The sequence below is a fragment of the Podarcis cretensis genome (genome assembly GCF_951804945.1).
Source record: "Podarcis cretensis genome assembly, chromosome: 1".
NCBI classification, from domain to species: Eukaryota; Metazoa; Chordata; class Lepidosauria; order Squamata; family Lacertidae; genus Podarcis; species Podarcis cretensis.
The window spans coordinates 111,585,588-111,601,775 of NC_137170.1; the positions used below are offsets into that span (position 1 = coordinate 111,585,588).

The 16,188-nt window shown below is 42.6% G+C and overlaps 1 protein-coding gene across 5 annotated transcripts in view; it reads right to left on the reverse strand.

The window, feature by feature from the left end:
- COBLL1 (cordon-bleu WH2 repeat protein like 1) overlaps positions 1-16,188 on the reverse strand; it is an 88,380-nt gene that overhangs the window by 23,381 nt on the left and 48,811 nt on the right. For all 5 annotated transcript variants that reach the window (XM_079986475.1, XM_079986471.1, XM_079986472.1 and 2 more), the window contains exons 2-4: positions 6,387-6,572; positions 2,672-2,873; positions 1,749-1,977 (exon numbers count right to left, since the gene is read on the reverse strand). In XM_079986475.1, the coding sequence (XP_079842601.1) occupies positions 1,749-1,977; positions 2,672-2,873; positions 6,387-6,572 (617 nt within the window). The remainder of the gene's footprint in view (positions 1-1,748; positions 1,978-2,671; positions 2,874-6,386; positions 6,573-16,188) is intronic.

The window sequence follows — 16,188 nt, forward strand, 5'->3', positions numbered from 1 at the left end:
AATTATCCTTGAATAGACTCAGATTTTTTGCTGTTAACCACATTTAATTCTGTCTCTCTCTGAAACCGTTCCGACTCTGCATCCGTCAAGTTTTTTCCCAATACCTTAGTTTTCTGTTTGTTTAATTTAAATCCCGCCACCCGACCAAAGTCATGAATCAATTGTAATACTCTTTTCGTACTAGATTCTGGCTCCTGCAGGGTCAGAGCTAGGTCATCTGCAAAAGCTTTGAGTTTATATTGTTTGGCTCCGACCTGAATTCCTTCCACCCACCGGTCCCCTCTGATCATATTCAGCAACACCTCCAGAACCAAAATAAATAACCATCTAGCTCAGTACTGTCTAGTAGCCTTGCTCAATATGGTGCCCTCCAAATATTTTGGACAATAACTTCCATAATCTCTAACCATTGGCCAGGATGACTGATGCTGATGACAGCTGTGGTCCAAAAACAGTTGGATCCCCCCAAGTTGGCAAAGGCGGACTAGTGCTTAGCTCTCCAAGGTTTCAGACAGAGATCTTTCCCAACCCTACTTGGCAGATACTAGGGGTTGAAGCTGGGATCTTCTGCATGCAAAATGCATGCTCTACAGTCCTCCCCTAACAGAAATCCTATATGCACTCTGATACCTGAACAGTCCTTTATTTATGAAAGCTGCTATGTCAGCTTCTCGCTATAAAGGGAACAATGATAATAAAGCAACCATTAACAATTGCTACTATCCTGAAAAATCAGTTTTATGCATGCAAATTCAGGAACCCCTAGAGAGGGTAGGAAATACAAATGTAGGATTTAGTAGGTCAACCTTTGTGCCATTTTTTTCCTGCACAAAGACAGATGGTGCTGAGAGGGAATGGAAAGGAACCTGGTGCAGTGGCTAAGAAGCATCGAACTGGGAATTCGCCAGTGCGAATACTATGGCAGCTCTGAACTGAAAGGGGTTCGTGGCCACTTTTTCTGTGCCTCAGACTTACATCAGCAATTCAGAAATAATAATACTGGATCACATTACAAGGTCTTTGTAATGGTTACAGAAGGAATTCATGTAAGATAATTTGCACACCCCAAAGTATTATATCATTGGTTGTCATCAAGACTCTCTAAGTGCTGAAACTGTTGGAGAGAGAACAGAAAATTTTCTATTAGTCTTGATGAGGTATGGGGAGGCAGGCACAATATGGATGCACTCTGCTCCCCACTGTAGGACAAGTAGCAGTGGAGGCTTGTCCATTGGGATGAATGGGGCATTGTCCCAACTTACTTCAACCCACCCATAGCCAGCCACGACCTCCCTGCCTTTTTACAACCAATTTAGGATGTAACATTGGCTGTCAGTTTCCTCCTCCTCATTTTCAGCACAGCCCCTGTCGAAGTCAGTGAGTCTGGGGACAAAAGTAGAATTAGTTGTCTCTGCCTGTCGCTGGCTCCGGTTCTGCTTACTGTCTCCCCGGCCTTCACACTATGAGAAGCAGTAGCAACTTTGGGTGGGCAATTCTGATTGAGAAAACAGAGAGTTGACAATCTCTTCCTCGGCCAGGTTGCTCTGACTGAGCCAATTCATCCCTGTGGCTAAAATATTTTTAAATGAATAAAACAAGATACCAAGTCATCGGTTTCTCACATCGATGCAGACTGAATGAATGCAGAACAAGTTAGTGAGTGCATGTAGGTTGTACTGCTTCTGAAGATATTTGCAGCATTAACTTTCAGGAATAGTTTTGGTAAGAGACCAGTTTATAAATCTTACCTCTGCTGACATCCATAGCATATAATTCTCTGAGCCCAAGCTCATTTAGGGATTTGGTCAAGTCAAGAGTTTCCTGAGATTGGTAAGTCTTCAGTAACAGAGTGTGTAAAGGGTCGAAGTCACATTTGCTGCAGATGATTTGCATGATATCTTGCAGTGGTGCATGAGGATTAACTCTGACAATAGTCTTCTGTGTCTTCTTGTAGTTTACAACGACTCTCACGGTTTGCTGAAACAAGGGGAATTTTTAAAACCGATTATAGTCTTTTGCTTTCTGAAAGACACTCAATCCATCAAGTGCATTGAGTTCATTGCTACTAATAACTTTCGCAAAACATTTCATGGGGCGGGGATGTAACAGAATTCTAATTTATACCCCATATTCTTCCAGCTCTTCTCAGTGTGAAATGAAGATTTGGCTTAGGCCACCCCTATTAAGATTCAAGACTTGGAAGAGGATATGAACAAGGCCTCCCCAAATTCAAATATCCCAAGGATTTGAACTCATGAACTGAATATGGCTCATGTGGTAGTGATGTCTTGCCCCTGGTTGTCAACACTTTCTCTGCTCTTCATAGAACTCACAGGGAATGAGAGACAGAGAACGGAGAATAAGCGAAAGGACTTTTTGCACTTGCTTAAGGCAAAACCCATGCACACCCCTCCTTAAAGCAGATCACAGCAGGTAGGAGCCCATGGAATGAAAACCTATCTCCCTCCCTAGGCAACCACTCAGCAATTCATCTCTGAACCCAGAGCAGTCACAAGGCATGCACTACCAAAGACAAATATAGGTTAATTTCCAGTGACTTTCATATGCAATTTTATGAACAAATTCTGAATGATGCTAATGCCTCCAAAAGCTTTAGAATTTAAATGAAAAGTATTTAGGAGGTAGAAAAAGTTTCTGTAAAATATCTCACCTCTGGGATGACAGGAGTAGGCTTCTTTTTATCTATATGTTTTGGCTTTAAAATCACTTTGTCGACTTCAAGCATCCCAATGGGTGTATTTGGTTTGAATTTGATCTGCTTTTTCTCGACTGTCATCAGGTCTATGGTATGGCTGGCAGGATTCAAACGGTATTGTGCACAAAGGTATACCAGTAAGTCCATCATTGGTTTGCTGGAATAAAATGTTAATATGACTATAAATGGTTATTATATAATTTCCCCAAAGGTCATTAAGAAAGACTTGGTTGTGGTGGAGGTCTGGCTCTTGAAGACGCTCTTGCCTTGCTTGAACCAGAAGACAATTATGTACAGGCAGCTCCCCATTTGCATGGGGGATGCGATCCAGGTCATTGCAGATGTCAGCCCGCCCCACCCCCACTCTGCCCCCTTGCAGGCCAAAAGCAGTGCACGCGTCAGTGGTTGCACATGCCTTAGTTGTGTGCAAAATTATCATTCCCTGTACAGTACATTTCAGAAGATGTAGGCACTCTCAAGACTACCATATTTTTTGCTCCATAAGACGCACCTATCCATGAGATACACCTAGTTTTTAGAGGGGGGAAGCAAGAAAAAAATATTCTGCACAGGGCATGTTAGCGACTCTCGCTTTTCTTGCTTTAAAGCAAGCAAAGCGAGAGCCGCTTACATGGCTTCTCTCCCGCTTTGCGCAGCTCTCACTTTGCTTGCCCATCCCTCCTCCTGCCTCGCTGTAAAGCGCGGCGACTCCGGAGCAAGAAGAGGAGGAGGAGACACCGGGACAGGTGCTTTGCTTGCTTTACAGTGAGGCAGGAGGGATGGGCAAGCAAAGTGAGAGCTGTGCAAAGCGGGACAGAAGCCATGTAAGCAGCTCTCGCTTTGCTTGCTCCCATCAGTCCCTCCTCCCAATTCACTGTGAAGCCAGCAGAGTCAGAGGCACTGCGCAGCTCTCGCTGAAGCCAGCAGAGCAAGAGCGATAGCTGCGCAGCGGCTCTTGCTCTGCTGGCTTCACAGCGAGCAGCGGATGGGAGCCATGGCTCTGGTTGCAGAGGCATCTCTCAGCTCGCGACTGCAGCGGTAGCTGAGGGATCCCTCTGCCACCCAGTGCATTCACTCCATTTCCCCTTACTTTTTAGGAGGAAAAAAGCGTGTCTTATGGAGCGAAAAATACAGTAATTTATTTCATTGGGATTCAGCAGTATCTGTAAGGCAAAAGCCCCTTCAACACTGTCGAGAAATAGTGCGGCACAGAGATATCGAACACTTTCATAAGATTAAAACCCTGCAGAATGTCTCAGCGACTGTAAAAAAACAAGCAACATTCCTACTCAAGTTTAATCTACCGCACAGTAACGTTCAGCATAGAAGCTTTAAAGTTGCTCTTGGGTCAACCCTGATAATGAATAACAGAGATTATGATGAAATAATTTTTCCACCTCCTAATTGGAACAGCTTACACAACGCCTCCCTGAATTATAAAAAAGGGCCTTGTTGAACGCACGGCTCAACAAAACATTTTACCGAAAGACTACCAAACAGCCTAAGAGCCAAGAGTAACTTTAAAAAAGAAGAAAAAATATGCCTTCCACACTGCTTCCTGCCCTGTGACTGGTTGCTGTAGTGGGAATAGCAGGTCACTTGACTACATTTCTGAAGGTTTATGGAGTTTGTGGCGCATTTGGCCTTGCACAGCAAGACAGTTCCACACTAGCCAATTGCAATAAACAGAACTGGTCTTCCTGAAATATTTTACCCAATCACGTACCGTAAACCTTATTTTTGTACGCAAGTATACAAAAGAGCAAATCGTATTATAAAATGAAATGATTCCCTCCTAAAACAGCTTCAGGAAGGGCAGGGGATGCAGAGACCCAGCCCATTAAATAGTTAAGCACTGACTGGTGGTTACTTATTTAAAATGCTAGGACGCATACCTAATTCCTGCTGGCTCATGAACAAGGACCACCCAGATATAACTAAAGACTAGTAAATACACATGCAGCTTTTCTTTGCTGTTTTACAGTCTAGTGAAAACAAACTAGTACTTTTACTACCGCAAACCCTGTATCAATTCTTGTAAGTCTTACCATGCTGAACTTAAAGGACCTGTACAAAGGCTCCACTTAGAAGGGCTCCCAAATCACAATTCTTTTAAAAAGCTATATTTGCCAAAATACCCAAACAAAATATTTTTTTTCCCACCCAAAAAGCTATGATTCAGATTATATTTTTATTTCAACTGCCTGAGCAGAATTTCATTGCAAGTAAACATTCAATTCAATTAAGTAATTGTTTCATCGGTCTAAAATTCAAGCGTGAAAATATCAGTCACCAAATCCTGTATTTTGCACCAAACCTTTTTTTCTATTTCAGCATCTATTCTGCAGTAAATACAAATTTTGAACTATTAACTGAAAGCAATGTTCCACCGGAATTGTAGCAGCCTGCCAATCATGTTTGCACATATTTTCAAGGGGGTTCCAGTATTTCAAATTAGGCCGCATTTTGGAAAATTACTTACTGGGTCCTATTCCTAAGTAAAATTCTGAGGAAGAAACACAGACAGCCAAACCTAACTACAGCAGCGACATCTGCAAATCCACTGGCCAGGGATATGTGATAAATAGAATACCTGGCACCACACAGATCATTACTGAAAGATCTAATTTCCACTAAAGTTTTGGAGCAGGTAAGAAACAGCAAGGATGACTTGCACGATGCCTTCCTTTCTCCACACACTACAAAAATGAAAGAATACCCAGCCCACCTTCCCAGAACTTTATTCAAAATGCTTTTCTTACATAGCAGATGGCTTAAACAGCCATCATGTTTTACACCAATCTTCACAGGTTTTGCTGCAGATTTTAGCATCTAAAGAGTAATTTAGAGGTCCTTGAAGGGCCACACTCTAAAAAGGAAATAATCTGGGCAGATTTATAGGCAAGAAAATGTTTCTTTCACTTTTGTTGCTCATCGTTAATTATTACTGAGAACTGCCTCCACTTCCCCCCCTGTTCTTTCAATTTTATCATTTTGGCCAATTTCCACAAACTAGAAAGAAGTGTGCATAAGCCCCCAAATGCTGTTTTTTAAAGGCTCCAGGGACCTGTGCAAACTTTGCCCTAGCTCACAGGAACACACAGCTCAAGGAAGCTCTTGACCAAGACTTGGGAGCAACAGAGCTGTGTATCAACCTGAGCTAAAGCTTAGGGCAAAGTTGCCTTACTCTCTGTAAGCCTTCTCTTTGGGCCATGTGACTGTGCCTCAACCCCACTCTCAGTCTTTCCTAGCCACGTGGAAGGAAGGTATTACATTTTCACTCAATCCAGCCAGAGAGTGTTTCCTAGAGTTTTGCCAGACAAGCTTAGCTTCCCTTTGCCTTGGCATTTCCCTGAGCTGTGCCCCACTGGATAGCTGAAGGGCTTCACTATTCCCCGAAGTCTTAAAAATCTGTCTTTGGGGACCTCTGGTTGAACTGCAATTAAGTTATCTAGGACAAAAAAATGAAAGGAACAAGGCTCATTTAAACTAAAAAACAAAACAAAACAAATGTACATCGGCACAAGATAACAAAATCATGTGGGCACAAACAGCTTGTTGGGTTTTTGGATCACAACATAGACATTATTGGATTTCCAGGTTCAACATCCAGGTTGAAATTAGTACGTGCTAAAGCACTTCTGCTTAATGAATTCTTTCTTAAACGTACCTGCCATTAACAGTAGTAGACTTGATCACATCACCTGGGAGAACCACAGACAGCTCAATGTCTCTGTCGATTATGTTTTCTTTTTGCTCCATGGTGAAGTTAGTTAGTTCTGAATCATCAAAAGAAGAACAGTCAGTGATCCTTGTCTCAGATGGAGGACGAGGAGCTTTTGGCTTGGCTTTCCGTCTGAAATAGAACATAAATTTAACGCAATTAGGAAAAAGCGTATCAGCAGAACAGTACTGAACACTACAAGGAAGTGGGTAAAGGCTTCAGTGCTGGAGTCCTGGATGCAAGTGAGCTGTGCAGTTCCTGAGTTGTCTGCTAAATCCGAGGGAAACTCCCTGACCAAACTGAATTACCAGTACAGTGATCAAGCAATTCAAGGATTGTTTTGCAAAGCACCCCAAGGTTTCCTGAACAACTATGCTGGAATTGTCTCTCTCTCTCTCTCTCTCTCTCTCTCTCTCTCTCTCTCTCTCTCTCTCCCCCCCCCCCCCCGCCATTAAGCTCTTTCCCCCTCCTGGTTCACACAATTGCCTTTTCTTTGCAAAGCTGCACTTTAAGAAGTCAAGTTTATCTAAGAGTCCAGATCCTGACTTATTGTATTTGGGAATTCTCATTTGAATGCACAGGACTGTGATAAGATGGAACAGATATTGGTTCTTCAGGGTTTTGCCAGTCTGATTTTGGACATCCCTTTGCAAACTTCCCACTTTTTGGAAGCAAGGACAACTGTGATTGTGATGGTTGAGATATATATGAGACAGATATATTTAACCTTCTCCAAAGTGCATAATCAAACAATGCAGTATTTTTAAATTTCTCTCTACCCCTTTCATATTTGCTTTTCACAACATGTTACATGAAGATGGTAAGCTGAACATTACAGAAATATACTACAATCATTAAAATCAGCTCTGTGTCACATATTTTAAAATGTACAGCACTGGACACAGACATTATAACATTTACTTAAACACACTGCCAAGTATCTTTAAAGTATGTTGCACTATAAAATCTGGTGAAGGAACACGGGCAATACACAACTTAGTTTTGCTCAGGCTATAACCCTTCCACCTTGCAATAAGCCATGGGGATGGGTACAGCTCTGCAACGGCAATGATTTGGGGGACAGGGGCAGGGGGAGGGACATGATGGTGGCAAGACACAACTTAGGGATAGTTAACACATGTATGTGCTCCATTCAGTATACAGTAATTTGATAACTTTCAGCCGAACATGTGTATTACCAGCCCCAAAACACACACACACACACACACACACACACACACACACACAGTATTAAACACTGGATCTGAGGCAATGCAAGATTATATTTGTGTCTGATTTGTGAAGTCTGCTTCGTTTTCATGCAACTTCACTTAGCAGAATGTTAGAGCAAACAAAAGTTAAGTAAACACCTGTGGGGGAGGGAGGGGAAATTGTTCTCAGAAAACACAACTATTAAGCAATTTAGCCTTGAAATTGAACAGCACGATGCACGTAGCAGGAATGACCAGGTAAATACATGAATACAGCAGGAAATCATGTGTCATCTGTTTTGAAAAGTAAGACTTGGTTAAGGCTGCAATTCTGAGGCAGCTTGGAGTGGGGGGGGGGTTCAGAAGATAATTAAACTATCTAATCCAGTGCCCCTCCAAACATGTTGAGGGTAGAGAGCACTCTTGTGTTCATCTATTCCTTTTTTTAAAAAAATACCCTTCCCCTCTCATTATTCCCAACCCCATATTGCAACCCCCAAATAATGAGAGAAAATGATGATTGTCCCAGCCCATATCTGCATAGTATGTAAAAGGTAAAGGTAAAGGACCCCTAGACGATTAAGTCCAGTCAAAAGCAACTATGGGTTTGCGATGCTCATCTCACTTTTCAGGCCAAGGGAGCTGACGTTTGTCCACAGACAGCTTTCTGGGTCATGTGGCCAGCATGGCTAAACCGCTACTGGCGCATGGAGAACCGTGACGAGTTCCACAGCGCACAGAAATGCCATTTACCTTCCTGCTGCAGCAATATCTATTTGTCTACTTGCACTGGTGTTCTTTTGAACTGCTAGGTTGGCAGAAGCTGGGACAGAGCAACGGGAGCTCACCCCGTCACGCACACCTGAATTGCTGACCTTCCGATCAGCAAGCCTGAGAGGCTCGGTGGTTTGGACCACAGCGCCACCCGCTTAGTATGGGCCCCTGTGTGCACAGAGCATTCCGGTACCCTTATGGCAGCCTTACTACTTGATGCACTGGCCTCCGCTGTGACAGATTCACCAAAATTGGAGTGAAAGGATGTCCTGTCCTACTGGACGTCGTCCCCATCAGTAAGTACTTCCAGTAACGGCAAAGAACTAAACTAGGTTCCAGAAAAGACTAAGGTGATTTCCATATATAAAGCCCAGGCTTCCACTCTCACTCCTCCCTCCCTCAAACCGACTACTAGAATTTTCAGATTCATAGAAAAACAGTGACAGAACCAGCAGGAAAACAAGTACACTGCTGCACATATTTTATAACAGAGGTGGGGATCCAGGGGACCCCACCCCCCCAGATGTTGATGGGACTTCAAGGACAGTATCCAACTGGCACATCTTAACACAATGATTTCTAATTGAGCAACAGAATGTCCCTCCCTCTTTGCCCCCATCACCTCAAATCTGTTCCCTAAAGTTGGTGGAACCCCTAGAACATATTTAGGGGGCACATGGGAGGGAGTGCAGGGGGAGAAGTTCCACTGCACAAATGAAACAAGTTACTCCAAGCTACTTCGGATACAATCCCAAGTACAGTGGTGCCTCGCAAAACGAAATTAATTCGTTCCGCAAGTTTTTTCTTCTTGCGAGCTTTTCGTCTTGCAAAGCACGGTTTCCCATAGGAATGCATTGAAAATCAATCAATGCATTCCTATGGAGACCGTCTGGGGACAGAGGGGAAGCGCCGAGCGTCTTCCCCTCTGTCCCCGGACCTGTTTTAAAGCAAGGGAAGGGGCAGCGGGGAGAATCGCTTCTCCCCGTTGCCGCCCCTTGGTTCAAAAGGGGTCCGGGGACAGAGGGGAAGACGCTCGGCGCTTCGTTTTGCGAAGCAAGCCCATAGGGAGATGCGTCTTGCGAAGCGGCTAAGAAAACGAAAAACTCCTTCGTCTAGCGAGTTTTTCGTCTTCCGAGGCGTTCGTCTTGCGGGGCACCACTGTACCTTCAGTCCCAGCCAGCATGGGTAATGGTCAAGGATGACCGACAGAATCCAGCAGCAATTCAGAGAGCCACGGGTCAGCCTACTCTGCTTTACAGAATGAATATGTCAATAATATTTATCATCCTTCTGGAACTGGGTGCAAGAAAAAGTGTGAGTACCGTATTTTTCGCTCTATAACACGCACCCGACCATAACACGCACGTAATTTTTAGAGGAGGAAAATCCGTAGGCATGCCACCCGTAGGCATTCCCTCCATAACACGCACAGACATTTCCCCTTACTTTTTAGGAGGAAAAAAGTGAGTGTTATGGTGCAAAAAATACGGTAGATAACTGAAAGGAAACAAGTGAGAACTGGACTGCATGGATGTGTGGTGTTTCTTCAGTCTGTGTTGTCCACCCCCAACCTAGAGGCTAATCTGACTGTCAAGAGTTGTGCCTCGCACAGACTGCATAATTGACATGCAACACAAAGCTCATCTTGATTCAGAAAGCTCTGAAAAGAAAACTTTCAAACCACAAACAGAATACAGTACTGAGTTATGTGAAACTTCAGTGTTTATATTTAGAAACGTAATTCTAAAAGGAGTGTGGGAAAACAAATGAATGGTGCATGGGAGAAGAAGATAAAAACCAACCAACTGGGCAATTCATAGCATTCTGAAGACGGTTTTTCCAAATTCAGTCCTTAGTTTATTTCTTAAATTTAAAAAATGCCAATTTATGAAAATAATGAATCATTATCACACAGCTGTCAACATGGTATGTGCTCTGATCATCATCCACCTACATCTTGGCTGTGAGTCCTGGAAGACTTGCTCCCTATCTTACAGATCTTTTCCCACCTGGCCTGGGAGGGCAGGCCCAGACTGACTCCAGCTACAAAAGCTGAGGCTGCTGAACAGACTCTTGGGTTGGGGTATTGCTAGGGGTTTTGGTTGGGAGTGTGGTTGTTCCTGTTTTTGATATTGATTTTTTTGTATCTTTGTTTTAGATCTTATTATGATTTATATGGAAACTGTTTAATTTGGTTGTGTATTTTTTAATGCTTTATAATTTTTTGTTTATGGCTACTTTTGCTGTGTTTGTAGTCGCAAGCCACCTTGAGCATAGTTTTAACTATGGAAAGGCAGCGTACAAAAGTAAAATTATGTATGTATACTGTTACAAAAGACAGTGAGTTTTTTGTGATCTTAACACTATACCATGAGCTCCAATAGGAAAAGGTGCATAAGAGGCCCACTGAATCAGACCAAAGGTTCATCTAGTTCATTATCTTCTTTCTCACAATGGTTAGTCATTGACTATTTTGAAAGCATTTACTGAATATTTGGAAGGAGGGATGCCATTTCTTTGTTCTTTCTCCAGACACTATTTTTAGAAAGGCAAAAATTATAAATATTTATGTAAAGTTCCCAGAGCTTTGAGGACAGAGAAGGGCATAAAGCTAAAAAAATAATAATGCATAATATTAAAGATGCACAACCACAGCCTGGGATGTTGGTTTCTGCTCTCTTCACTGTGCAGCGAAGTGCTTGTCACGAGGCAATGTTTACATTCCAGTCAGAGTTGCTGTTGGAGTTTCTCACGGGAAAGGAGACTGGATGTGACGTACACTGGTTTCCTGTTTTTCACTGTTCTCCCAGTGTTCTCTCCGTGCTTTAGAGGAGAGAGGATGCTTTCTCTGCTCCGGCAGAGGCAAGATGTTTTTCTGTAATCTACCAGCTTTGAAGTGTAAATAAAGTAATATAGAGTATGTGGCACGTACTCCTCATCATTCCGCTGTGCTTGGGACACTGCAATTTCAACATGGAGTGCCTCATGGGAATTTCTCTCTTTAGAACTTCAATGTAAACAAAGTAAACAGGAGAACTATAGACTAGTATATGTGTGTGTGTGTGTGTGTGTATATATGTATGTACGGAGAATTTAGGAAGGATTGGGGAAGTTCTAATCCCTGAGATTGGACCTTTGCTTTAAAAGAGGAGGGGGTTTTTTGCCTTAAAAGGAAGTTGCAACTTTCCCCAACCTTGTAGAATGGGTGAATTGGGGCAAAGCTACAACACACTGGATGAGGGACTGGGAAGTCAGCTATTTCCCACCTCTACTGTTTCTCCCCCTCCTCTCACATTCAGCCAAGCACTGCCCTCCCGTCTCTGATACAGTGTGAGGTGTTTCTGGTCACCCAATGAATTTCTGTGTGAGCAGGATCTGGCAAATGCTGCACGACAAATGGATACCTGTGTTCTTGGGATAGGAAAGCAATCTCCTGCCCTTATTGATTATTGACATACAAACTTTGCAATTTCCTTCCCACCTGCTTGCTTTCTGCCAATTCCGACCTATTCCATGCGATAAAATAAAACCTAAACTGAATACTTAAGGATTTCTAAAATAAATTTTAAAAACAGGTGTGCATGCGCCAACGCACACACATATCACTTTCTATGAAATTCAAATCTTTCGTATCGGAAGCACATTTCATAGTTCAACCATGCATTGTGTAAAGAAGTAGTATTTTTTGCACCATAACACTCACTTTTTTCCTCCTAGAAAGTAAGGGGAAATGTCTGTGCGTGTTATGGAGGGAATGCCTAAGGGTGGCATGCCTACGGATTTTCCTCCTCTAAAAACTACATGCGTGTTATGGTCGGGTGCGTGTTATAGAGCGAAAAATACGGTACTTCGTTTTTTCCATCCCAAATCTTCCAATGTTCAGCTTCACTGGATTGCTCCAGGTTCTAGTATTATGAATAAGCAATAAAGTAAACCGCAGTAAAGGACTGTGTTATTCCTCTCTTGTAAATGACTAACAAGTTCCATTGATTATGGGGTAGTGTGTGCCCTTTTTTAATTCTTTACTTCCAGCCAAGGAAAACATTTCCCTCTAATCCTGAAGGAACCCCTGGACTCTCCAGGAAGGTCTGTAAAAGATTCCTCGTCTGAAACACTGGGAAGCCCCTCCAAATCAGTGCAGACAACAGTTAGATGGACCACTGGTCTAACTCTGTATAAAGGAGTTTCCTATGCAGCTATGCATCAAGTATTTCCCTTAAATAGCTTTTATACATTTGAAGGGAAGAGTGATTGGCCCCGTAAAGCACGATAATTAAGGTGATAATTTAACAGAATGCTGGAAAACCCTTTTTTGTACCACATTGAAACCAGAAGCCAGCTCCGCCAGTTGCTCTCTGCTTCTTTCTAAGCAATTGGCACTGACCCCTCCGCAGATCTGATAATATGACCTTTGGACAGCAGCAGTCCTGGAAACAGAAACGCTTTTCAGCTGGCTCCAAGTCCAAATGACATTTTCTTACTTCAAAAGGCCAAAAAAGCATACTTTGAGCAGCAGGTTAAAGCCAAATCTGTCACAGATATCCATGCTTTCAGCCAGGGTCGTTATGGCACCTAAGGAAAGTGTGTCAGACCCTGCAATAACTTGGGAAAAAAAATCCACTGTGTAAGCCTTTGTTGCCCGATTCCATAGCTGAAGTGAGCCACTAACAGTGAGGCTCCGACTGTTAGCATCTCGGCCATTCAATTAAAAGGCTCCTGCAGTTTTTAAAACACACTTGAACTTCCGCAGTGTTGCATGACTGCAGATCAATCAACATACATACTAACAGCAAACGCATTCTCCAACTAGCTATCATTACGCAGCTAAAACAGCACCATCCACGCACAAGAGGGAGGTTATCAGGTTTCTTGGAACCAAAGCATTTGCAGAAATAGAAAAACTTTAGCGGGGTGGGGGTAGGGGCTTAACGGGCAGGACCCCCAAAAGATAACCCAATGGAGGATCCAGCAGACTTAGAAGGGAGGAATAATAGAATCACTATAGCTAATTGTTGAGCTGGAAGGGACCTTGAGGGTCATCTAGCCCAACTCCCCGCAATGCAGGAATCTCAATTAAAGCATCCATGGATGGAATGGAATATCCTCAGAAAGGTCATAGCTAGCTAGCTGGCAAGCAGGCAGGCAGGAACTCTGAACAGGAGCATTTACGTGCCGCAACATTTTCTTGCAAGCCCCACGTGTAGCACAGCAAAGAAAAAAAGCTGCAGTCAATCCCAGGAGAGAACTAAGAAAACACTGGGTTAAATAAATCCTGCCTGTGGCAGTCCCCAATCTGGACTGACACCACAGCCCAGCAGTAGCCAGGGGTGTTATATAGCTATGAGAAGGGGGATCCCAATCATAGCATTCAAAATTATATCTACTGGCATCAATTCTAGTTTGACCCTAAATGTACCTTTCACTAAGGAAAACAAGAAATGAAATTAGACTGCCACCAGAAAAGCAAGGAAAGGAAAAGAAACAAGCTAACAGGCAGTAGGAATTTCTTTTCTATACAAAATACTTTTAATCTTTTAAATCAGTTTGTTAGATCTTGCTTTGTTGAATCAGCAGCATTATCCAAATAAATAAGTACAGACGGATTTATTTGGTGTAAACAGGAGTTCAGAATTACAAGCTTCTCTTTCTTGCACTTTCAAGATAAGGCAGAAATAAACATGGCAACAATAAAAAAGTCATGGTTCCATGCATAAATTTCTGTTTTATTAATATTACGGGATAATAGTGGAAAATAATGAGTGTCGTTTGAAGGGAATTGCATGCCAGCGGTCTGGGAAGCTTTGCAATTTAAACGACTGCCTGGCCCCTTTGCAGTCAGCTGAATAAGCTGGAAAGATTAGGGAATCAGCTGAGGTGTAAGGCTGAAGACACAAGGGGGGGGGGATCAGAGACAGACCAATATACACCCTCACAAGCAACGCATCCAGGTAGCGATACATTTGGGAATGTCTGTGCTATTTTAGCTTTTCTGCTTCCTGCATGACAGACATGCTGGCTGCTTCAGGAAACACCCCGACAAGGCAAACAGGAAGTGAGTGGCACCAGCACCAGTGTGAGAAGAACAAGTCATCTGCCTGTCATCTGCAATATTTTACTTACACTGAGTGAGACAGCACTTAGCAGAGAATGCAGGAAACCTGCCTTACAAAAGTTTATAAACGAAGACAGTTGGCGTGCACACACAGTTTCAACTGCAGGAGGGTTCGAGAGAAGAAAACCAGCAATGTTTATATTTGATGGCGTTTAAAGATTTGATACCCAGTTTATTTAGCAATATCCCTTGAAATACACCAGCAGTGTTCTACTAAAATTTAACGTGTGGTGCACAGTAGTTCTGTGCTTGCACAGAAGCTTGCAGTAGATGTAAGCTGTGCTGTGGCCTTAAAGAAACAAAAGGAACATATTCTGGGGAGGTTGGGAGATGATAAATTATTTATATAACCTGCAATGCCAAGGGCTTAGATTCAGGAAAAGTTAAGCACTTTTAAACCCCATTTATTTCAGCACATGTGTGGGTTTTTTCTGTTAAAATCAATAGTAATCCAGGGTACTCAACTTTTACTAGATCGTGCCCAAGACTTCTACCACAGCCTGAAATTTTTAGTGCACACATTTTATTTCAAGGATTTACATCCTACACTTCAATAAATTCCCAGTACAATGTAAAATACAATGAAAATGAGAATATTAAAATTACACAGTTTAGAGGAGCAGCACAACAGCAGGACAAATATATATTTAAAAGCCCAGATCAGATTAAAATGTCTGGAATGTGTTTTAAAAGGTTCTTGCCTGACAATGAAATATTAAAATAGGCACCAGGTGAAATTTCCTACAGAGAGTATTCTACAGTCTAGTAGCACGAGAAAGAAGTTCCTTCCCCAAGTAGTCAGACACCAAACCAACAGCTGCTAGGGTACCAATAGAAAAGGCTTCTGCTGTATATCTTAAACTTCTGAAGGCAAGTAGAACTGCCACTTCCTCCCCAATGCTGATAAGTCTAGCTATGGGCATCATAATCTATGGCACGGTATCCCCTGTCATTCATTTAAACCAAAACTTCCAAATACAAAACCATTTTGCAGATACCTTCAGATAACATTGCTTTAAGAGACTAAGCACTGCTGCAGGAAATAGTCGATTTTGGACATGTCTAAACGAAGTTACTTTATCAAAGATTTCAATCTATTTTAGAAAGCAAGCAACCGACCACTCTATTTGTACCATATAGAATGATGGTATAGCTGCTAACATCCATTTCTAACTCAAGTCATGGGAGTGGGGTCCATTTTACAAACTACAGTGGTACCTCGGGTTAAGAACTTAATTCGTTCCGGAGGTCCGTTCTTAACCTGAAACTGTTCTTCACCTGAAGCACCACTTTAGCTAATGGGGCCTCCCGCTGCCACTGCGCTGCCGCTGCACAATTTCTGTTCTCATCCTGAAGCAAAGTTCTTAACATGAGGTAATATTTCTGGGTTAGCGGAGTCTAACCTGAAGCGTATGTAACCTGAAGCGTATGTAACCCGAGGTACTACTGTATGTGCCACAAAATCTGACCAACCATTAAATGAAACGGAAGAGAATCCTTCGCATGCCTATGTGCAGGGTAAAACTTCCTTCTGATTGTACATGTATAGGATCGGGCTGTGTGTTTCTACTTCCTTGGAAATTAAAAGTATAAGGCAAAGAGACAGATAGGAGGGTAGCAAATATACCGGGTAGCAGGTGAAGAAAGAGGT